Consider the following 24,962-nt stretch of genomic DNA (forward strand, 5'->3'; position numbering starts at 1 on the left):
TTAATTTATTTAAAGTAATTTTTAGCTCAATATTATTAACCCTCTTACCAGTTAAACTCTGTGGACCCAGTACCGGGTCCGTGACATCATCGACTTTTGCTTTAAGATTTAAAGGGCTAGCATTACACCAGACCCCCATAAGTGGTTTCATTTGAAAGTGTAGAATCTATATTTTATGCACATATGCATCACTTTGGTTTTTATTTTACTGTACAAAAGTAATTTACACTTAAATACACAGTATTTTGGAGACCCGAGCTATGTATTTTACATTGGTTTATTTTCATATTTTTCATATGACACATGTACAAGTTATAGCTCAAATGAAAGCTCTTGGTGGTGCTTATACGGTTCTAGCATTCTTTTTACTGAATTATATTTACATATTAAACAGTTGCCGAATGAATCGCCGTGTTTCCATGGCGCAGAAGTGAAAACAATACATTTATGATCACTTAGCAGCCCCAGATAGCACAGACAGCTGTCATCTCTTACCTTATGCTGTGTGTTTCAGGGCCATTTCCCCTCTGTTTTTTAGGTGATGTGCATAAGTAATCCTTTTTTATGTCTGATGTGATCCAAAAACAGATAATTATGTTTGATCAAACAAAAGAATAGTGAAAAATGAAAACAATGATCGCTCCCTGTGGCTTGTATAGCACCTCTCATCAGTTGGAATGCAATAACTTTTGCATAGATTATGGTAGAGACCTTTTTCTTTTTCCTATAATTACAGACGTGTGCAGGAACCACCTAAATTAATTACAGCTCGCTAGACCACACAGAACCTAAAAGATACACTTTCAAATTTGAGTTTATAAAAAAGAAAATACAAAAAGCGCCTCTTTTTTTTAGGTGTTTATTATAACACAAACAACATATACAGTTATTTTAAACACATTCAATAGTGTTTTATGAAAATTCAAAAGGTTTTCTTTAAAATAAAACCAAATTTTTGCATTTACACGTCTGCATGTGGATTTGGGATGCTTTTAAATTTGGGTAGGCAAAATCCAGGTGGAAATCCCTAAATAACAGCAGAGTTTAACTGGTTTAACAGTTTTTTGGATTGTCTACAGAACAAACCATCTTTATACAATGATTTACCTAATTACCCTAAATTGTCTAATGAACCCAGTTGTCAGCATGGCAAAAATAAAAGAAATCAGTTATTAAAACTATTATCTTTAGTAATGTGTTGAAAAAAAACCTTCTTTCCGTTAAACATAAATTGGGGGGAAAACATACAGTGGGGGGCTAATAATTCTGACCTCAGCTGTGTATATCTATATCACTAGAGGCTGTGCATAAAAATGAAATACCACATAAATTGTCAATTCCCTAATACACTGTGCTTCACACTTCCATTTGATCAAAGAAGGACTGATCCGACTCAAGACTGGAGAAATACACATCGTTCCTCCAGCGTCTCAGAGTCCCGTTCCTCTTTATTCAGCAGTGCGGTGAATAGAGGATTCTGGGAAGAGTTGTTAACCCAGAGAAAATGTAACCCTCTATTGTCCCGTCACTCAGAGGCTTCTGTTCAGAGCCGATGACAATGGAGGACCTCCTCATTTATTACGGATCTGTAGCGAAGCAGACGCTTTCTTATTTAGATTTTTTTGGCTGATAAGCGTGCTTGATATCCCAAGCTTTCTACCTCTGACAGTGCATATTTCTCTATCAGCTTTAGACATGGAAACTATGGGATTATGCACAGCAGTTCATGAGCGACGGTTGTACAGGCTCATTCAGCACCAGATTTTCCACACTATTGAGTAATAAGAAAGACCAAGTTGTTTTTCACCCACTTTCTTCACCGTTTTACCAGATTTTCATTTTTATGTTCACGTTCTCCATAGTAATTTGAGAACGTTTTAAACAAGACTGAGATTTGAGAATCAACATGGTGGCCTTTTTTGACATTGCTAATGCACAATGATTGTTACTAAACCTCTGCGTATATTGGAAGTTCACGGCTTTAGAGGAATTATCCTCTTTCCATGTGATTTAAGCAGTCGGTGCTACAGCAGGTGTCTGCTTTTACACACCTTTATAAGCCAGTGTTTTTTTTTTTTTTTTACGTTTTTTACTGGCTACAGGATTTCAGATGAAGGTGGGGAGGTCTTGAAACTGACAGTTTTATCTGTTTTTGTTTATCCAGAGCTCTTAAAGTTTTCTCTCATAAATCAAAACTGCATTATTTTTGTTGATAGTGTCATTTACTCCCTTCTGAAACCTGGTGAAGCTAATGTTTACTTATAAGGCCACATCTTAAAAGAGTACTGCACTTTGTTGAAACATATTTCAACTCCCCTATATTAAACCAGTTGAGTGTTACCACTTTTTTTTTTTAAATCCAAATAGCCGATTTCCAGGTCTGATGGGACTACTTTTAGCTTAGCTTAGCATAAATCATTGAATCTGATTAGACCATTAGCATCTCTCTCAAAAACGACCAAAAAGTTTCAATCATTTTCCTAATATAAGCTTGATGCTTTTGTAGTTATATTCTTTACTAAAAAAATGAAAAGTTGCTATTTTCTTGTCCGATATGTCTAGGAAATATACTCTCATTCCTGCTTAATCAAAGAATTTGCATCCATGCCATGGCTTCATAGTATTTTACAATAAAACTAAGAAGCACCTAACAAAAAAAAGCAAGTGGTGCTCGCTGCAGAGCCATTTGAGGAGAGCTGAGCTCCAGCGAGGGGGAGCTTAAGCTTGAGCTCCACCTTTTTTGCACTTCTTCTACGAGTGATGTCACTGGGGGTAGGGTTAGGGGTGGGGTTGGTGTACGGATTAAAACAGTTTACAGGAGGAGGAGCGACAGCTCATGCTCCCCCTCGCTGGAGCTCAGCTCTCCTCAAATGGCTCTGCAGCGAGCACCCTCTCAAAAAAAGTCCTCAGAACCAAGCCCTACACTTAAACCACCATTTAAACAATTTAATTTCACCTGCTACGGTCTTAGACATATCTGACAACACTCCCATTTTTCCCAGGAGTCTCTTGTATTTCAAACCCATCTACGCCACCATTTTTTAAAAAGCCCATATAGCCGATTTCCTGGTCTGAAAAAAAATTATGTCTGCAAAATTGCAAAACTAAATAAATTATTGACAACCCCTTAACTTTAAAAAAATTGTAAATTCAAGGAATCATCTTTGAATATTTTTTTTTTCAGCGTAAGACTACTTTTAGCTTAGCTTAGTCTTAGTCAGTGAATTAAGGTCATTGAATCAGATTAGACCATTAGCATCTTGCTCTCGATCACTTTTTTATTTAAAGTTTGAGTCTTCTGTAGTTATATCATACAGTATGTTAAAACCACAGCTGGTGAAATGATATTGTTTAAATGGTGGTCCAAGTGTAGGGCTTGGTTCTTAGGACTTTTTTCAGGTACTGTACATGCTGAAGCCATGGTACGACAGCAAAGTTCTTTGATTATTAAGCAGGAATAGGAGTATAGTTTCTAGCCATGTCAAACTAGAAAATAGCAACTTTTCTGTCAGTCTTAGTACACAATACAACTACAAAAGGGTCAAGCTTAAAATAGGAAAATTATTGAAGCTTTTTTGAGAAAGATGCTAATGGTCTAATCAGATTCAATGACCTATGCTAAGCCAAATCAAAGAGCTTAGAATGACCAAGAGGCGACACTTTAGTGTAATTTGGGAAACAGACACTAGAGGGTGCGGCGGCCATTTTGGAATGAAAACTCCATTAGAACAACAGCATATTATAAGTCTGTAAAATAAAGTATTAAAAGTGCTGATGATTGTGATAATAAGTGTTGTATTGTTGTATTTCAGGTTGTATCTCAGTTTTAATGGGCTTTTTAAATAAATAAACAAAAAACAAAGCAGCTGCTTGCCATCGCGACAGTAATGAGATCCAATGGATCACTTTCACTCGAAAATGGCGGAATCCGGGGCTGTTGCTGGGCGCTGCTGTTGCAATGGAACGTTCTATTGAGTGTCGCCTCTTGGTCATTCTAAGCTCTTTGGCTAAGCTAAAAGTGCTCCCAGAGATTGACTGAAAGATTTAAACAATAATAAAACTCAACTGCTTATCTCTGGGGCACTTGTAAAATGATTTTAAAAAAATTTATAAAATTCTGTTATGCTTAAGAATGACATCAGCATATATTCTGTGCTAACATGTATACAGCATTCCAATTAAACATTACCTTATTCAAAAACAGTATTTTGAGCAGACTGATGGGATTAAACTCATAATCATAGAAACCATCCCCGTAATAAAATATGTGGAATAATCTAAATTTAATTACAATAAACACGCATACACCTTGATTACAATTTTATTAGTCTGACCAATTTTATCAGCATAGATCATACTTTATGTATGACCCTCTCTTAAACATTGAATTACAAAACTCAAAATATGCATGTAATATACATGTACCGTAATATTTTACATGTATATATTACACGTTGCTGTTAGACTGTTTATTTATTTCCATACAGGAGACACTTTGGCTGCACATTCCTGTCAGAATTGGCACTCTTTACTAATTACAACTGCATTGATGGTGAAGAAGATTGTGATTTGCACAAGTTATATTGTTGATGTGGCCTATAATACGTTGAATTGTTTCCCAGCTCACTAGGTTTTGGAACAGAGCTGTTGTTAGTTTCCATAAATTACAGCCAAACCACTTGCATGAACTGATGAGTACAAGTGTGTGTGGATCCGATTCGACATGCTAAAGTTTTTTTTTTTCTGAATTTGCTCCAGACTGGTTTTTTTTTTCTTTCTCTTGTTTTTAGATTTTCTTTCTTTCTCTTCCATGTTCTTTTTCTTGCTTGCCCTGTGTTTTTTCTCTTCTCAGATATCTTCATTTTCTTTCTCCTCCTGCCTTGCATCCACTCCTTTATCCTCCCTGTTGTTCCTACTGTTTACAGAGAGTCTTTACTCTGTTCCCCTACTGTTCACGGATGCTGTTCTCTCTCTACCAGAGCACTGAAAGCAGTAACCTAGCGAGCTTTTGCTGAAGGATGTTATAAATGAAAATTTAGCCAAAGTTCCATCAGCTTTGTCAACGGGACAAGATGATGTGTGTTTCCTCTGCTTAAGACAAAAAAGAAAAACTATTTGGAATGTAGACATAGGATAAGTCTCACAAAAACATGTCCAGCTCATTTTTTCATCCTAAAAATAAAATGTCAGTGCTAAATATGCATTACGTTTGGTTTTTATAGATCTATTTGAATGTGACTATTGAGTTAATTTAATTGGACTTTTAGATTAAACCTTTAGAGCACAATTACGTAAATATTAAAATGAATCTACTCTGTAAAACCCAACAGTGAACTTTATCAAATGAAATAAGTGTAGTTATCTCAAAATTTACTCAAAGTTAATTCTACTCATTTGAAGTTCTAAAAAGAAATGTGTTACTTGAATATCTCATTACTTCAGCTTAAATGGAGTAAGTTCACATTACTCATATAGATTAGTTTTTTTAACTCAAATGGTTTGCAGCAATCAGTTTCCTCAAACAATTTGAGTTGCCATAACTTATTGGGTTTCACAGTACTCAGTTGGTTTGAGTTCTCTTCATTTATTAGGTTTTACTGTGCTCAAATTGCTTCGTTTACTCAAATGGATTAAGTTCACAGTACTCATTAGGATTAGTTTTTTAACGTAAATTGTTTGTTTCCTATAATGTTATGAGGATTTTTTTTTTAAGTATTTTTATCCATTTCTCAGTATATATGGGTATTATGTATTGGTGCATTTGAGCAAAACAGATTTATTAAACATAGTTTATTTAGTTTAGTTTAAGACTTTATTAATCCCCTCTGGGTAATTCATTCCGACATGGCGGTGCTTCACATATCATGGCCTTGGAATTATACGGTTCTATCTGTGTTCTGAATGATTTTGAGATATTGAGCTTCTATGGAAGTTTTTGCATTCCATAGCAAACAGTATGTGTGTAAAAAATTTTTTTTAAAGTCTTAAAATGTCAACAACTTATAAAAAACATCCCATAATGTAAATAAGTTATTTTTAAAGTTATTTTAAAGTTATTTTTTTAAATTTAATAAGAATATGTCAATAACTCAATTTTGTCAAAATGTCAGATAGAACCTTATAATTCCAAGGTGACGATATAACAGGAATAACACACAATAAACCCAACACTTAACATCAAGTACACAAACATGCAAAAAGAAATCTAATAATAAATTTAAAAAATAATCCATCGATTTACTATGTATTACATAACCGAATTGCTTCAGGCACAAAAATGAATTTAGAATGATTTGTGGAACATCTTATTGTCTTAGACGTCACCCAAGGGGCATCCACTCCAACATCACATTTCCCCAATTAATCAGCAACATCTAAAGACCGAATTTCCACATCTTTATCATCTTCACTTTTAAAAAAGAAACTAACAGCTTTATAAAAGTACTTTAAAACTCCACGAGATGACAAAAAAACTAGCTGAACTACAAAACAAAACAACAAACTGAAGCATGCCTGCAAATCTGCCAGTTGCCACAAGAGCAACGCCCGGAAGTGAATAAGATGTATTCAATGCAATTCAGTTTATTAGTTAATGTTAATTAATGTATTTACTAACATGAACAAACAATGAACAATACATTTACTACAGTATGTATTTATGTTAGTAAACTTTAGTTAATAAAAATACAGTTATTCATTGTTAATTCATGTTAACTCACGGTGCATTAACTAATGTTAACAAGCACGGACTTGGATGTTAATAATGCATTAGTAAATGTTTAATTATGATTAATAAATGCTGTACAAGTGTTGTTCATGATTAGTTCATGTTAGTAAATGCATTAGCTAATGAACCTTATTGTAAAGTGTTACCAGTTCATATTTATAGCGCTTTTCACAATGTAGTTCTAGTAAAGTCCAGATTTCAGAGTTTATGTTCAGTTTCGTTTAGCTCAGTGTGGCTTTAATTTCACTGCTGAAGGTTCAAACACTGTAGAGCGAATCCACCGATCCACTCGACAATAGTGACAGTGGCCAGGAACAAAAACTTTACCAATTGACGAAGTAAAGGGAAAAAAAACCCTGAGAGAGACTAGGCTCTGTTGGGCACAACCATAATTCTTCTGACCAAATTTCCTGTGTGGAGCTGCAGTCGAGGCTTAAGTCCAATCTAATTAATTAAATAATCAAATTCAAATAGATCTATAAAAAATAATATTAAAATATATATTAAAATAATGTTTTAGTCATAAAACATAGAATAAAAACATAGAAATTGAAACATATTTCATTTAAATTCATGTAAAATTTTGCAAAAACAAAAAGACAAACTACAACATTTCAACAAACTTTTAGATATTTTCTGCTTCTCTTGATTTTTGCTATTTTTGAAAATTGTATTTAATATGTTTCCCTAACATTTACATTTGGGCTACTAATTTTTTAACCATTATTGCAAGTAATTTTGTTAGATTAGCTCCAGATTTGGCTTCAGTGCTGATTAAGCTAATGTAAATGCACAAATATAATAATGTAAAGCATCCTATTGAAATGAGAGATTTGTAGGAGGTGAACTCTTATATGCTAAACACTGTATTTATTTGTCTATTAAATTAATTGACTGCAATATTTACTAAAACCTTGGAATAACTTAAATCAGCAGCCCAATGTGGCTATTTGTACTATTTATTTGAGAGAGGATGAAAAATGATGCTGCACATGTTTGGTGAGATTAGAGAAATGCCTTCTTAAGTGATTATTATTATAATAATGTTAGCTTTTTATTATAAACCCAGATTTATTGGTGTTTTTATAACCTCTATTCATATGGACCTGGAAATAAAGTGCATTTGTCAAAAAGAGTCCCACTATTAGTAGTTATTACCCTTTTAAAACTGGTTATCTCCAACAAGATGATTGATTGACTCTGCATGTGCCATTGCCTGCAAAGCTGAACGCTCGAACTGTACTTTAAATTAGAGTGATGATTATGATCGTTTAGATTTTATACCTCATGGTTTTCCTTAATTATAATAATTAATCGTTTTTTAGTCATCTCATCATGATGTTTCAGATGATTAGTCTAAAAATGTATCTCTTGGCACACACAAAAAGGAACACACATTACTTGTTCGGTTACAAAGAAAGATAAAGGAATCTATAAATTTTACATTTACAAGATCCTGCAACGAAGGCGTTGTAAGTTACTCTTTCTGGGCACCGCAGGTTCATGCAGCACCGACGTAAAGGAAAACCGCAACCTGGACAACGTCTCTTCTAAGGAGGGAGCTGGCCTGGTGGAGCAGCTCCCGAATGGTAGTGGAGGAGGGGGTCGCAAGCGCCCTCTGGAGGAGGGCAACAATGGCCACTCGCACTCCAAATTCAGACCCAAGAAACGTAAGAAAACCCCAGGGCCGGTTCTGCCCAAAAATGCCCTGATGCAGCTCAATGAGATCAAACCAGGTTTGCAGTACAAGCTGCTCTCGCAAACCGGCCCAGTTCACGCTCCAGTCTTCGTCATGACCGTCGAGGTTAATGGGCAGTTGTTTGAAGGCTCTGGGCCTACAAAGAAAAAGGCCAAATTGAATGCTGCAGAGAAGGCCCTGCGATCCTTTGTGCAGTTCCCAAACGCATCCGAGGCCCACCTGGCCATGGGCCGAACGCTCACAGTCAACACTGATTTCACCTCCGACCAGGCTGACTTCCCTGACATGCTCTTCAACGGGTTTGAGACGCCGGCACCGCCTGAGGAAACGTTTTTTCTGGGTTCCAACGGCAACGGCTCCTTAAACCCGCTGGGAGAGTATCCCGTTCCTCAGGCGGCAGGTACAAACAGCCTCGTGCAGGCGCCGCTCCCGCCGCCCTCCTCCTTCGCCTCCTCGGCCAGCGGCAAAAACCCTGTCATGATCCTCAATGAGCTACGGCCGGGCCTCAAGTATGAGTTTGTGTCAGAGAGCGGGGAGAGCCATGCTAAGAACTTTGTGATGTCGGTGACTGTGGACTCGCAGATGTTTGAGGGATCGGGGAGAAATAAGAAACTCGCGAAAGCCCGAGCAGCCCAGGCAGCTCTGTCATCGCTCTTCAACATGCAACTGGACCAGACCCCGTCCCGACAACCCATCCCGAGGGAGGGCCTACAACTGCACCTGCCACAGGTAAGAACTCGGTCACTCGGTCTCTGAAGGGTTTTATATTTGGCAGAAAACATACCCACGTGTAGACTTTTTTACATGTTAGGGTTCAACACTAGGGATATTTTCTACTGGCCCAATTGGACAATGGTCCAAAATTTTCACTGGCCATACCAAAACAATTTAATAAAAATAGCTAATTTTTAGCCACATATTTTAAGTAATGTGTCAAAAATAATGCCTGTGAATCTAGAATTTTAATATTTTAAAAATGTAATAATATTTAGCAGTAAAATAAAGCAGTATGGAAAATGTGCAGGAATTTTATTGCAAAACAAAAGGTGGCTGACTTAAAAGTGACAGAAACCATGCAAAACATCACTTTTTTTCATCGTGTTGTACCCATGTAAATATCTATTTCCACAACGTTAGAAACAGACGTTTTCTTTTAGCCTCATTATTTGATGTTGCCGTCTCTTCAATTCAACAGCCAATCAGATAAAAGGAACCAAAAAGCAATATGATGTTTACGACTTCATAGAAAATGCGAAACATTCAAAGACTTAAAAGCGCAAGTTGTTTCTCGATTCTAAGACTGTATATATGCACACAATTGACGAAATGTCGCAGGCAAATCAAAAATTTTATGACAAGGCAGCGCTGGCCTGATCGGGCCAGTAACAATTCCTAACATCCCTCACATTGGCCCCGAGCCATCGGGCCGTCCTTATTGTTGAGCCCTGCATGCGGATCTCAAGATGGGGCTTTGTTAGAGCACAGTGTTACAATGTAACCTGCTCATGTTTATGTTTGTAAGAATCAGAAAGAGCTTTGTTGCCAAGTGTGCTTGCACAGACAAGGAATTCATCTGAAAGGGTCTTCCATTACACAGAGTTTAAAAAGTGCAAACATAGTGTAGACATAAATAGAAGAATAGAATGAATAACTAACAATAGCATACAAAATCAAGAGTATATAAATTAAAATAACTGTCCTTAATGTTTATATTCATTTGTTCATTTTCCTTCAGCTTAGTCCCTTATTTAGGGATGTCACAGCGGAATGAACCGCCAACTATTCCAGCATATGTTTTACACAATGGATGCAATTTTAGCCACAACTCAATTTGGGGAAACACCCATACACTCGCACTCACTCACACACACACACACACTCATACACTACGAGAGAGGAATATGCAGGACAATGTGACAAAATTTGATGAACACCACGCCCCTTTAAGGTGGGATTTCCGATTTAAGACCCACCCATTTTTATATACATTTAATAATTCCGGTAATTAGATACTCATCATTTAAATTAAATTATAATTTAGGTAAATTCTGAAACCTAAAATAAATGTTATTTGTTTTAAACCATGGATAAATGACAAGCTCTGCGCACCTCTTTCTGTGCCTCAGCATGCGCCATCAGTTTTTGAATTTTAGCGGTTGATGATGTGAGCTCAAAACCATCTAATCACACCGGTGTGATCGAATGCTTCAGGGACCAGCCAAGGCGGATCACGCGGGTGTGATTGTACGCATGAAAGGGTTAAATGAGAAAACTGGGCGTGGCTTGCTTTTTCTGCTGCAAGCTGATTGGATGTAGTAAAGTAAGCATTTCATTCAGAAAGATCGGTAAAAGTGTTTGGGGAGAGTTATTGTCCTAACAGACACCTCCTCCTCTCCATTTCTGTTTGTTGTCAAAACTGACAGTTGAATGTAGTCTGACAATTTAACTAAATTTAAACAGGAAGTGCATTTTTTAGATTTTAATTAAAGGTTGCAAGGTCAAACAAGACTTTTTTTTTTCTTAGTGACATGCACGGATGATTTGTTCACCATAAAACTAGCAACACGAGCTAACAATATCAATCTGGTTAGTTTTGAATTCATTCGTACTTTAAAGAAGACGCAGATCTCGTAGATAGGGAAAGATTATAGCCTAGGACCAGCCACTGCTAACGTATATTTAAAAAGTCAGGGATTCTGCTACTACTGATTAATACGTTTGAATAGTTTTGATAGTTCTGTATGTTAGTTAAAAGTTTGCATATGCTAAAGTCTACACAGTTGCTTGAAATCTTTGCTAAGACATGCAAACTAATGCTGCCGCAGGGTGTTAGAACAGGGAATCAACAGGGAATGATGAACTATGAACAACATTAAATGCAATGTGACTGTTAGACGAAGGTTAAATCCTATTGTAGCATTAAAAAAAAATAGCAAGATGTACTGTAGCGGTTCAGGCACATCCATTCCCATGCTTCAAAAATGGTCTTTAACTCTTCTGTTTTGGAAAAGCACCTCAATTATTGATTATTGTGCATCTCTGTAGTTATAGATTATTTATACTCTACAGGTACACAAACCTCAAATGTTGTTCAGGATAGATATTCATTGTTTAATAATAAAAGTTAGAGAATATTTTTTACGAACTCTTCACAGGATTACTTTTGAATCTTTGTTTAAAGCTTTTCAAGACGTGTACATCTTGCTTTAGCGCACACATCAGACTGATAAAGCCTGGTTTTATCTGATGGCTAACAATCTGATGAATGTAAGAAATCGCTCCTTCACATCTCATAGTGTTTAATTAAAGTTTCTGATCCGTTGAAGTTCATCGGAGATCATCATCTAAGCTTTTATACTGCAAAGCTGACATATTATGGCTGTCTTTATTATCAACAAAGTCTAATGGAAATAAAATGGACTTTGGTAAAACAGTGAAATGGATTGGATTGGATATAGTATTGTTATTTAATAATTTAGTTTTAAATTAAAGATCTTTTTGTAATTGATTGTATTCAACATTTATATATTTGAAAAAAATGATATATATATATATATATATATATATATATTTTTTTTTTTTTTTTTTTTTGCACTTGATTACAGTTTTTTTTTTTTTTTTTTTTTTAAATATTTCCCAAGTTTTGTTTTTATTTATTTTTTTTACAGAGAATATTTTAAACTAATTTTTAGTAATAATAGCTTAGAAAAATGTAATAGCTAATTTTTTTGGTCATCTGGTCTTTGTCGTGATAGATGTACATAACATTTTCAGCTTTAAGTACTATTTAAAGGCTTAACTATGCTACTTAAGCAAGTCATTGGACAACAGTGGTTTATTCTGTAGACAAACCAAAAAAAAGTAATTTTTTTTTTTTGCTCTGATAAGCATAATTTCCAAAATATTTGAAAAATGATAAAAACAAAAATGCAATTAATTTTGTCTTCAACTGTATATCTACTAGTATTACCAATATTCAATTTCTTTCATGTACTGTATGTTTACACCCACAAACATTATATATAAATATATTTATTTTTATATAAATATATCTTAAATGTTACAACAATGCAACATTTTTGCATTGTACTTTCACAAAAGCTATGTAGTCATATGAAAGCAGAAGTTTTATGTGCTATCTATGTGCATAAAATCATTTGTAAATTGTTTTTTTTTTTCCAAACATCTACACTGTAAAACACAACAGTGAAAATTACAATAGAAATAAGTTGAGTAGTGAAAAGAGAAATAAGTATCTTTTTTTATTACTTTGACTTCTTGAAAAAAAGTTATGGTTACTCATAAAATAATTACATTAAACTGAACTCAAACTTAATGAGTTATAAAATAGTGAACTATATTCTTGTGTTAACTGAACTCTACAGCTAGAAGCAATCGCAAGCCATTTGAGTATCTATATAGTTGTTTGGACTTAATTGTTCCATTAACTGAACTTATACCGATTTGTATATACACTTGAAGTCAGAATTATTAGCCCCCCTGTTTATTTTTTCCCCAATTTCTGTTTAACAGAGAGAAGTTTTTTTTTTACACACTTCTAAACATTATAATTATATTAACTCATTTCGGATAACTGATTTATTTTATCTTTGCTATAATGACGGTAAATAATATTTGACTATTTTTCAAGACATTCCTGTACAGCTTAATGTGCCATTTAAAGGCTTAACTAGGTTAATTAGGTTAACTAGGCAGGTTAGGGTAATTAGGCAAGTTATTGCATAACGATGGTTTGTTCTATAGACTGTCGAAACAAAATATAGCTTAAAGGGGCTAATAATTTTGACCTTAAAATGGTGTTTACAAAATTATTAACTGCTTTTATTGTAGCTGAAATAAAACAAATAAGACTTTCTCCAGAAGAAAATATATTATTAGACATACCGTGAAAATGTCTTTGCTCTGTTAAACATCATTTGGGAAAAAAATTGGGGACTCAATAATTTAATTTTTTTTGTGACAAATTAGTTATTTTAATTGACTTCAAAGTGAAATAACTAAACATAAACCTAGGAGGCTGACAAAAAAGTCATTTAAGGAGAACATTTTAGTTTGCATTTAGAGGTTTTTGCTTCTGAACTCGCATAGATTCCCAATTAAATGCATTTGTAAAGAAATATTTTCCTTGATCTAGTTATTTACATTTTAGATATATTTATATTTTAGATATATTTAGATATTTTGGCACTGATTTAAACTTATTCTTGAACGTAATACCTTTCCTCCATGTAAATTTACACACACACACACACACACACACACACACACACACTAACATTTATACAATAAAAAAATTGATTCTTTTTTACATAAAGATATTTTAAACACAACAGCAATGGAACATTTTGACATTTTATTTTCACAAAATCTATGTAGACGCATGAAAGTACACACTTTACTTGCATTTAATTTGCGTACTTTGTGCATTAAATATTTTTTTATTTTTTTCCAAACTTCTAGTCATTGACAAATATTTAGATATACTGGCCTTTAAACGTTTTCCTAAATTAAAAGGCTTCACTCAGTTGATCTCAGTTATACCGATTCATTTGATTCAACTCCTAATGAATTGCATCTCGCAAAGTAGGACCTTGATTTTCGTATTAACCCCAAGAATGTATTTTAAATTGAATTATTATGCTATTCACGATTCAACTTAATGTTAATGTCAGTAACAAAAGTATTATGAATGTGTCATCAATATAGCGCTCATCCCAACAAAGCGAGTCGGAATGACCAGAGAGCAGCGTTTGTGTGAAAAGACGTTTATTTACACATTTCTAAAATCCTTTGTTAATCCTGCTTTTGAGATAAGGCCGGGCCTGGAAGCGACCCAATCTTAATTAACATCTCCCTCTGAACCGTGTCAAAAACAAGAACATTTAGTTTCTACCTGTCCAGTAAAGAGCAGTGCTGTCAGCGGCGTGCGTTTTGTCTGTGATTCTGACGGCTCTCGAACTGTCGCTCAGTGTGTGACGGATGCAGCGCAGTGAATGCAAAAGCCCATTATCCAGCCCTAATCTGATGGCCACATATTTAACATGCTGTCTAGAAGGAGACCTGAGGTGTGTTTGTTTTAGCCAGATGGCGAGAGGTTAAATAGACTCTTGTCACAGGACAACGGATCGCTTCGCTCTTGTTTTTAATGCACTCAGGCTGCAGAATGAACTGACTTCAATACGAGGATAGGTTGTTGAATGATAGGAAAGTGAAAGGACTCATTACTGTATGAATTTCATTGTAGAAAAAATTAATTGTAGATGTAGATAAACATAATGGGCTCTATTTTAACGATCTAAGTGCATGGTGCTAAAGCATTAAGGGCATGTTTGAATCCACTTTTTGGTATTTTAAGGATGGAAAAATATGGTTCGTGCCCCGGCGCATGGTGTAACAGGGTTGTGCTCATTCTTTTTTATGAGTTCTGGGTGTGTTGAGCATAAAGTGCATTAAACCAGTCAGAGTCTCATCTCCCATTCACTTTAAGAGTCAGTTGTGTCACGTCATGGCGCATTTGCCCTTTTCATGGCGAACTCTGTAAGTGGAAAAACTGAATACTGTACTTCACTAGCGAGAAAACCATTAAACTGACCATCTGCAGTGCGAAGATAAAGAACGAGCCTCCCCAATTTGGCCTCTTTACTTTACTTTTACTCTTTACTCCCAATGGCTGTCGTTGCGTCATCCAGGTGGATGCTACACTCTGGTGGTGGATAAGGAGATTTCCCCTATGTGTAAAGCACTTTGAGTGGCCAGAAAATATATAATATATAGATATAAATGTAAGGTATTATTATTATTATTATTATTATTATTATTATTATTATTATTATTATTATTATTATAGGGTTGTGCTCGTCTGAAAATAGCAACAAATCGTGCCAAACACATCTTTCGCCTTTTTGTGCTTGGTGTATGATAGGGCCCAAGAACTATTTACATATACAGTTGAAGGCAAACGTATTTATACTTATTTATTAAAATATTTTTAATTTTTCAAATGCTTATTCTTTTTCAAATGTTTTTCAAGTAATATTTAATAAAGAAAATTTTCACAGTATTTCTGATAATATTTTTTCTTCTGGAGAAATTCTTAGTTGTTTTATTTTGGACACAATAAATAATTAACAAAATCATTTTAAGGTCGATATTATTAGTTAATCAAACTAAGTTGCCTAATTAACCTAGTTAAGCCTTAAAATGTCACTTTAAGTTGAATACTAGTATCTTGAAAAATAACTAGTAAAATATTATGTACTGTCATCATGGCGAAGATAAAAGAAATACATTATACGTTAGTTGCTAAAACTATTATGTTTAGAAATGTTAAAAAAATCTTCCCAGGAAAATTGAAACCCCTGGCCATGCCCACAAACACCGTTGAAAGAAAAAGAGGAAGACAAACACGGTAGCAGATCCCGGTTGAATCATGTCGCGAAGACACTGTGCTCTGAAGTGTGAGGGAAAGTTAGTGCTATTTTCCCTACCCAAACATAGGATGAGACTGTGAAGAGTTAGAGGTTGAAGTTTGTTTTTGCAAAAATACCTCAGCGTTATAGCCCCAGCTTTGTGCTGTGTTCCCGTCATTTTTCTGACGAGTGCTTCAGCAATCTACATGCTTACAATGCGGGATCAATCGGCCGTTAAAGGTTTAAACTTTACACTACACAGTTCATGGATCAGTTTCTTCCTCCATTTCTCAAGTGTAAGTGCGATTAATATGGTTGCCTCCTTGTTTTCTCTAGCTTGCAAAATGTGTTTAATTGTGTTTCTTTACTTGTCTCTTTATATTCTCCTGTTGCATCTAAAACCACACTAAAAACGCAATGCGTGCCTTTTTCTTTACAGATTTAGATGCGTTTCTGAACTCGCGATCCACTGCCGTTTGTCATAGCTATGGCTACCGTCGGCTGTTCATACACACGTGTGGCCTTCAAGTTTCAAAATAGTTCAGCTTTTGCCACTGTGAGGGTAATACTGAATGCATGTCAAGCTGGTGTTGAACTGCGTTGCTTTAATGCACTCCTACATTGGGCTCACACATACACTCTGACTACTTCAAAATTGTTCATAAGCCGTGATGGGTGTTTCTCTCTTTCTCGCGCTGAACACAGTCAACCAATCGCAACAGACTGGGTCATCGGACCAATCAGCGCAGATTAGCTTTGCGCTAAGGAGGGGTTTGGCAACAAATGAATCGCTGAACAAATCATTTGGGAGTCATTGGGATAATTCGGTAAAAATAAATGCATATTACAAGAAAATTAAAGTGTTTTTGACCTTGCATGCATATCAGACCCCAAAACCAAAATATGACCCTTGAAAATGCAAAATAGGGGCTCTTTAAACCTTTAGCATTGTTTTACATTAATGATGGATTCTGTTTACCGTAAATTATACAGTTGTTGTATTTGTTGTTCCCCCAATTCAGGAACGAGTCCCATACATTAGAAAAGGTTTTATCGTCTCTGAAATCTGTCAGCATCTAGTTAGCCCTGTCATCTGTCCCTAGGTACTAATGGGAAATGAAAGCAAATAAAGAGGATGGTGGAAAACCCATGTGTTTTATCACGAGAGTAAAGCGCAGCCCGCCTGTTCAGGGGTAGATTTCAGTGTCTCCTGATAATATATCAGAAGTGCGCTCCGCTTCAAACGCCCATTTGCCGTCTCCGACCGACTGACTTCCGAGTATTTGGGAAGTAATGTTAGACTAATGTCTCTAATTCATGCTCATTCGCCCATTGATTTTTGTCCCTGGCATAATCATTTTCCAGCATATTAACCAGGAGCGTAAGGAATGTGAAGTGGAGGGCACTGTTAGCGGAAAGGAATCACCGAGGTGCCTGAAGGCTTTCGATGAAATATTGATATTATATTGCAGCAGCAGAAGGTGAATCTGAGGTCTACAGTAAATTCTGCTTTACAGTAATCCATAGAGGGGGCATAGAGCCTTCGGAATGTTCAGCTGGGTTTTCATGGTGCTCGTTACATTAAAAATTTATTTTGTTCTACTGAATGTAGAATGTTGGTTATGTTTTTCAGTAAAAAAGCTAGAGATTTGACTTAAAGAGCCCATATTATACATGTCTTATCTTGGTTGTAAGGGTCTCCAACAACAGTCTAATATGCATGCAAGGTCAAAAAACCCTTTCATGGTCTTATAATCTGCATTTATTTTTACCTAATTATCCCAGCGACTCCAATATGAATCGTCCAGTGATTCATTTGTTACCAAACCCCTCCTTAGCGCGAAGCCAATCTGCGCTGATTGGACCAATGAAAGTCTGTTGCGATTGGTCGACTGCTTTCAGTGAGAGAGTGAAATGCCCAACAGCTAATCAGCAATATAAAAGTAATCACAGTTCATACACGCTCGATAGTGTAAGGTGTGGATTTTAGCTGCCAGTGGATCAATGTAAATACAGACAATGGACTTGAAAATACAGACGACTGACTATTTTATTGAGCAAAAACTCCACAAACTGTTGAGGAGATCTTCTAGCTTGTCTTACTCTGCTCTTTTCACAGACACACACACATAGCAGCACGCGTCGCGTTTTTAACGTGACTTTGCACGCGATATGAGAATATAGCGAGTTAACCTGATACAGTACACGCGGTTACAAGTAACAAAACACAACTAAATACATTTGCAAGCTAGAGTAACGAGGCAACAACTTTAATCACATGTACTTACACTTGAGAAATGGAGGAAGAAACCCATCCTGACGTCCATCAGTAAGTTACTCTTTACTGATCCTTCCTTTAAGAAACGCAGATGAAGTATTCTTTGTAGCATGTTGTTTCCAGAAGTTTCCAGTAGTTTCCAACTGCTTTGTTATAATGCTGAGGTTTCATCTTTGGGTAGAGACTCGATAATATCCATCTGCAGTGTGACTTCAATCGACCGGCATGTTTGTGTGTGTGTGTTTGTGGGTTTGTGTGTTTGTGTCTGGGTTTCTGTGTTAGAGGGCGGGGCCGAAGGTTTCAAATCTCCTGGGTTTGCTCGTGCACGTGAATAACTTGTTTTCGTTAGTACGTCAAGGCGAAACACCTAATGACTCGTTATCAAGGCGACTCGTTTGAAGCACTATGAGTCGACTCTTTTATAGATGAATCAACCGTTTTAAACACTGTACTCTTACAGATTTAAGCCTTAGCTGGATACTTCACTTCACTTAGAGCTGTGTTACACACTACATGGAAGGGCATTTTCAAAAACCCATAATATGGGCTCTTTAATTGTCAAACATCAGAAAATGGATGGTACACTTTTGAAACAAGTTTTTGTTTAAGGGGGAGCTATTAGGGCGTACTTGCACTATGTGCAGTTGCCTTGAACCCTGAAGCCTGGAACGATTGTCCCCCCTCCCGTCTCCCCCGATGGCCCACACTCACATTACATTCGGGCCTGGGCACGCTTACGTCATTGATGATGCGCTGTTCAGTAAGCGCTTTCACTCGGCACAGTGGAGAATTTTTTAGTTATATCGTTGTAGTTGTTTGAGATGCAGTGACACGCAGTCAAATATCAAGCCGAACAGATCCGCTACGTTTGATGCTGATAAACAATCATAAAGTCCTTGTGCTGCAGAAATTAGGAGGTTTGCTGAAGGCTCAGCTGTGAGGGGTTTGCGACTTTTATAAACAATGACAGTTTGTGTTCATTGAACAGTGAGAATGATTAATAAATCCAAATGAAACAATCCTGTAAAATTCACGTCTCGTCTTCAGTTTCGGGCTCAGGCACATTTTGCACTCACACTATAAGGGCCTACTCACACTATGCCATCCGTACCGTGCCCAGGCCCGTTTTCCGGATCGTTTGAGAAGTGTGTGCGTGCTGAATCGGGCTCAAGCACGGTTCACTTGGCCAGCCCTTGCCCAGTTGGAAGAGGTGTGCCTGAGCGCGGTTCACTTGGGCTTTGGCGCGGTACGCTTGTGTGTGAGTGCAAAACGCGCCAAAGCCCGAAACTGAAAGCGAGACGTGACTTTTAAGGGGCTGTTTCATATTGATTTATTAATCATTCTTATTGTTCAGTGAACACAAACTGCTGTAGCTTATTAAAGACGCAAACCCCTCACTGCACGACAGCTGCGCGCCTTCAGCAGACCTCCTCATTCCTGCAGCACGAGAGCTTTATGATTGTTTATGGGCGCCAAAAGTGGCGGATCTGTTCGGCTAAATATCTGACTGCGTGTCCCCGCATCCCTAAGGACTGTTTGGCGAAACATTTGACTGCATGTCACTGCAAATCAAACGATTGAAACGATATAACTAAAGAAATCTCCAGTGTGCTGCCGAGTGAGAGAGCGCTTCTCACTAAACAGCGCAGCAGCGATGACGTAAACGTGCCGAGGCCCGTTTGTGGTGTGAGCGCGGGCCGTCGGGGGAGACGGGAGGGGGGACAAGCGTGCTTTGGCCCGGTTCGAGGCAACTGTACCTAGTGTGAGTACGACCTAAGTGTACCGCGCCAAAGCCCAAGTAAACCGAACTCTGACACACCTCTTCAAACTGGGTCAGGGCCAGCCAAGTGAACGTGCCTGACCCAATTCAGAGCACTCACACTTCTCAAACGATCTGGGAAACGGGCCTGGGCACGGTTCGGATAGCATAGTATGAGTACACCCTTAAAATCATTTTTATAATGTGGTTTAAAGGGCCATGAAAGCCTCCTTGTCTCAACAGGGTGTTTTCACACCTCTACTATGAAAAAAAGTCAGGAAAGTGGGTGAGTCCAGCTCTGTTTAGGTGGGAATGAGTGGTAAAAGAGGGAAGGGTTTGCATAAAATTGGAAGTTTCGGTTCAAACACGTGCTGATTTTCACAGAGGCGAAACAACACACAGATGCAGGGGAGAATGACAATCACTATGTTAACATGGACATCAGTTATCAAATTATTTGCCAAATTATTAATTTCGTCACCTTGAGGCCCATGCACACCGAGACGTTTTTTTACTCGCGTTTCCGTCGACATTTAACACCTCGTGGATAAAAAAAGGGCGTCAATGTGATCGTGCACACCAACGCCCAAAATGGCACACATAAATGGTCATTTAAAAAAAAAAAAAAACGCCTCATGCTTGGATTTTTGTTTTGATGTGCCGCGTTAAACCCTTCTCCAATCAGATTGGCACTTTTGTTTACGTGCACGGAGCTGCTGAAGAAACAATAAACAGCACTTGGAGGCACTCAAGCGCAAACTGTCAGTGCGAGCGCACGCTGAAGAAGATGCCCTGAGGTTATATGAACGTGGAGCTGCTTATTGCACTGGAGAACAATATTCATTTCTTCATCGCTAGAGCTGCTGAACCATCCATGCTTGTTCGAGTCACCAGTAGCTTTAACAACAAGCTTAAAGTTGTGTTGCGCCATCTAACGCCAAGGAGTGATTTTTGCATTCTCTTCTGCTTCACTCCAGTAAAAATCGATTGTGTTTGAATCCGGAAAAACGTATTGTAAAACGCTGACAATAAACGCAAACGACAAGTGTTCCGTGTGTGCGAGGCTTTACAATTATAAGGTTCTATCTGACATTTTTGCCAAAAGTGAGTTATTCACATAGGCTTATTAAATGACAACTTATTTACATTATGTGATTTTTTTAAATACATTTTAAGACTTTTTATAAAAAAAAAAAAAACAATAAAAGATTTTATCTACAAAGTTGAACTCTAGCCCTACTCCATGAACTTGACAATAGCCAATCCTTTGCCAAATATTTTTAGTGGCTGAACAACACTGTACTAGTATTATTATTATTAAATGTTAAGAGTTTATGTTAGAGTTGAAGGTTTTTGCAAATAGGATTTGAGAATGCTTTTTACCACAGCACATTTCAGGACAGACTGCAACCTGCCAGAAAAACAAACCTTCAGAATTCATTCATTCAGTCATTTTCCTTCTGCGTAGTCCCTTTATTCATAAGTTGTCACCACAGCGGAATGAACCACCAACTATTCCAGCTGCTGCAGGTGCCCTTCCAGCTGCAACCCAGTACTGGAAAACATTTATACACACTTATTCACACACACACTCGTACACTATGGCCAATTAAGTTCATTCAATTTACTTGTACTTGATGTCTATGGACTGTGGGGTAAATCGGAGCACACGAGGAAACCTACGCCAACACGTGGAGAACATGCAAACTCCACCCAAAAATGCCAACTGGCACAGTCGGGGCCACCGTGTCAACCCTCTTCAGAATACATATATGCATAAAATTGTTAATCCTGGTGTATGTAAGTGTTTGGTGGCTCAGTGCAGGAGAAAAAACTAAGGTAAAAGGCTTTAAAGATGTGTTTTGTAAATAATTAAAGCTGATTATGTAATTGGGATGTTTTCTGTACATTAGAATAATGCATATACAACTTTGTAGAATCTTAGAATTGACATGTGCATGGAAATAACTGTTTTTGCCTGCGGTGGCTTATCTTGATGTTAAATTTATTCATGAATAGCCAGTATTGTTCTGAGTATTCTATTCCTGTGTGTATTGTGTGTTCCGTGCGTGTTTGTGTGTTATTGCTGGAAGCATTGCTGTCAGTGTGAGGTCTGACATCAGTGTGCTCTTTACCAGGTTCTTGCTGATGCTGTTTCTCGTCTGGTAGTGGACAAATTCAGCGAGCTCACAGACAACTTCACATCTCCACACGCACGCCGGAAAGTTCTAGCTGGGGTCGTTATGACTACAGGTACAGTAGTCTGTGTAGAGTTCAGAGCCAAGAACGAGATTCAAAAAAAGTTTCCTCACAATTAAAAATAAAAATTACACTGAACATTTGAGTTTTCCCACCTAATTATTCTGTAAATCAGTCAAAACGAATCATTAGTAGTTCAGCTTAAAGGGATAGTTCACCCAAATATTTTGTTACAATTTAATTTACTCACCCTCAGGTGGTTATAAAGCATTATGAGTTTCTTTCAGTTCAACACAAAAGAAGATATTTTGAAGAATGCTGAAAACCTGTAACTATTATCATCCATTGTAGGAAAAGTCAATGGTTACAGATGTCTCAAAATATTTTTCCAAATATCTTCTTTTCTGTTTAACAGAAGAATGAAAGCCAAACAGGTTTTTCATAAATGACGGGTCAGTAAATTATGAGAGAACTTAAATATATCCCTTTAAAATGAATGAATGAATGAATGAATGAATGAATGAATGAATGAATGATATTGTAATCAGTGTAAATGAAGTGACTTTATATGGTTAATCTCTTGATAAAGGCTTATTATTCGAGGGGTTTTTTACATTTTCTCACATTTTTAAAGTCCGGGCATTCCTAGTGAAGTAGGAGTGAGTGAGTGAGTGAGTGAGTGAGTGAGTGAGTGAGTGTGTGTGTGCGTGTTTGTTACCTTTTTTTTTTTTTTTTGCTCTCAGGCACTGATGTGAAGGACGCTCAGGTCATCTGCGTCTCCACAGGAACCAAGTGTATAAACGGCGAGTATATGAGCGACCGCGGCCTGGCGCTCAACGACTGTCACGCTGAAATCATTGCTCGTCGTTCCCTCATCAGGTATCTCTACATGCAGCTGGAGCACTTCTTAAGGTGAGACGCCGCATTCATGTGTGTGTGTGTGTGTGTGTGTGTGTGTGCGCGCATCGCATTTGTCATCATAGCATGATGGATGTTTAGTCTTGCAGGAAGCCAAATTAAATGCATAAACAGATTTTAATTTATTGTTTTGTATTACAAATACGGTCATAAAAAGTCTTGCAATTTATTAAACAATCAAATGTTGTGATTGAAATAAATGTAAATCTAAATATATTAAAAATAATAATAATAATAATAAATTTGTATACAGTTGAAGTCAGAATTATTAGCCCCCCTTTGAATTTTTTTTCTTTTTAAATATTTCCCAAATTATTTTTAACAGAACAAGTAAATTTTCACAGTATGTCTGATAATATTTTTTCTTCTGGAGAAAGTCAGTTAAATCAGTTGTGTGTGTGTGTGTGTGTGTGTGTGTGTGTGTGTGTGTGTGTGTGTGTGTGTGTGTGTGTGTGTGTGTGTGTGTGTGTGTGTGTGTGTATTAACATCCTAATAGATACTTTTATATCTTTGTAATATAATATAATTATAATATGATTTATATCTTTGTAATTGTAATATTCCAAAATATTTACATATGTGATAGATGAAGATTTTTTTCCTCTGCTTGTAAATGTAGCAACATTAAAAAGGATTTTTTAATACGTATATTTTTAATAAGAAATGTATTTATTTATTTATTTATTTTAAATAATAGGCCAATAATTTTTAAATAAGGTTAAATTTTTCAACCTCTTGGAAAACATTTTTCAATGTTTATAGTGCGTGTATGTATATATATATATATATATATATATATATATATATATGCATATATATATATATATATATATATATATATATATATATATATATATATATATATATATATATATATATGTGTGTGTGTGTGTCTTTGTGTGTGTGTGTGTATATGTGTGTGTGTATATATATATATATATATATATGTATGTATATATATATATATATATATATATATATATATATATATATATATGTATATATATATATATATATATATATATATATATATATATATATATATATATATATATATATATATATATATATATATATATATATATATATGTGTGTGTGTGTGTGTATATGTTAGTTAGTTAGTTAGTTAGTTAGTTGACTTTATTAGTACTGGTAAATAGATTTTTGCAGCAAAGTTTGGCATTTGATACAAACAACTAAATCACACATACATACCCACATATACACATACAAATTATACCTTATAAAAAATTAAAATTTATTCAAAGCGACAATAGATGATGGGACAAAGCTATTCCTGAACTGTTTTGTCCTACTAAAAAGCATCTAAAACCTTTAACCCGAAGGGAGTAGGATAAACTCCTCAGACAGAGAATGAGAGCTACAGCTACTAATGTTATGGGCTATCAGTAAAAGACCACCTGCTAGACCACCTAACAACCTGGCTCAGTCTATTCCTGTTTTTGAGAGCTAGACCTCCAAACCATGCCACCAGAGCGAAGGATAGAATAGACTCAATAAAAGCACGATAAAAAAAAGAGTAAGCATATTGGGGCCAATGTAAAAACGTGATAGTTTCCTTAGACAAAATAGGTGCTGATGCCCCTTCTTGCACACAGCATCACAGTTTGCCTCAAAGTTTAAAAATCGGTCAATAATGGTAACCAAATATTTGTAGTTCTCCACACATTCTACTTTTTGACCTCTAATATTAGTCACCTCAGCTGCTGTATGGTTCCTTCTAAAATCAATAATCATATCCTCAGTTTTTGTTGCATTAAGTTTTAGATTTGACTCCTCACACCACTGAACAAAATGTTTGTGTTTGTGTATGTGTGTGTGTGTGTGTGTGTGTGTATATATATATATATATATATATATATATATATATATATATATATATATATATATATATATATATATATAATTTTTTTATAATAATTTAAATTAAT

General features: G+C 36.1%; 1 protein-coding gene across 3 annotated transcripts in view; it reads left to right on the top strand.

The window, feature by feature from the left end:
* Positions 1 to 24,962, top strand: part of adarb1b (adenosine deaminase RNA specific B1b) — a 321,734-nt gene that overhangs the window by 274,400 nt on the left and 22,372 nt on the right. For all 3 annotated transcript variants that reach the window (XM_682018.11, XM_021479019.3, XM_021479018.3), the window contains 3 exons: positions 8,227 to 9,155; positions 22,032 to 22,146; positions 22,836 to 23,004. In XM_682018.11, coding sequence (XP_687110.6) covers positions 8,227 to 9,155; positions 22,032 to 22,146; positions 22,836 to 23,004 — 1,213 coding nt within the window. The remainder of the gene's footprint in view (positions 1 to 8,226; positions 9,156 to 22,031; positions 22,147 to 22,835; positions 23,005 to 24,962) is intronic.

This window comes from Danio rerio, chromosome 9 (assembly GCF_049306965.1).
Source record: "Danio rerio strain Tuebingen ecotype United States chromosome 9, GRCz12tu, whole genome shotgun sequence".
NCBI classification, from domain to species: domain Eukaryota; kingdom Metazoa; phylum Chordata; class Actinopteri; order Cypriniformes; family Danionidae; genus Danio; species Danio rerio.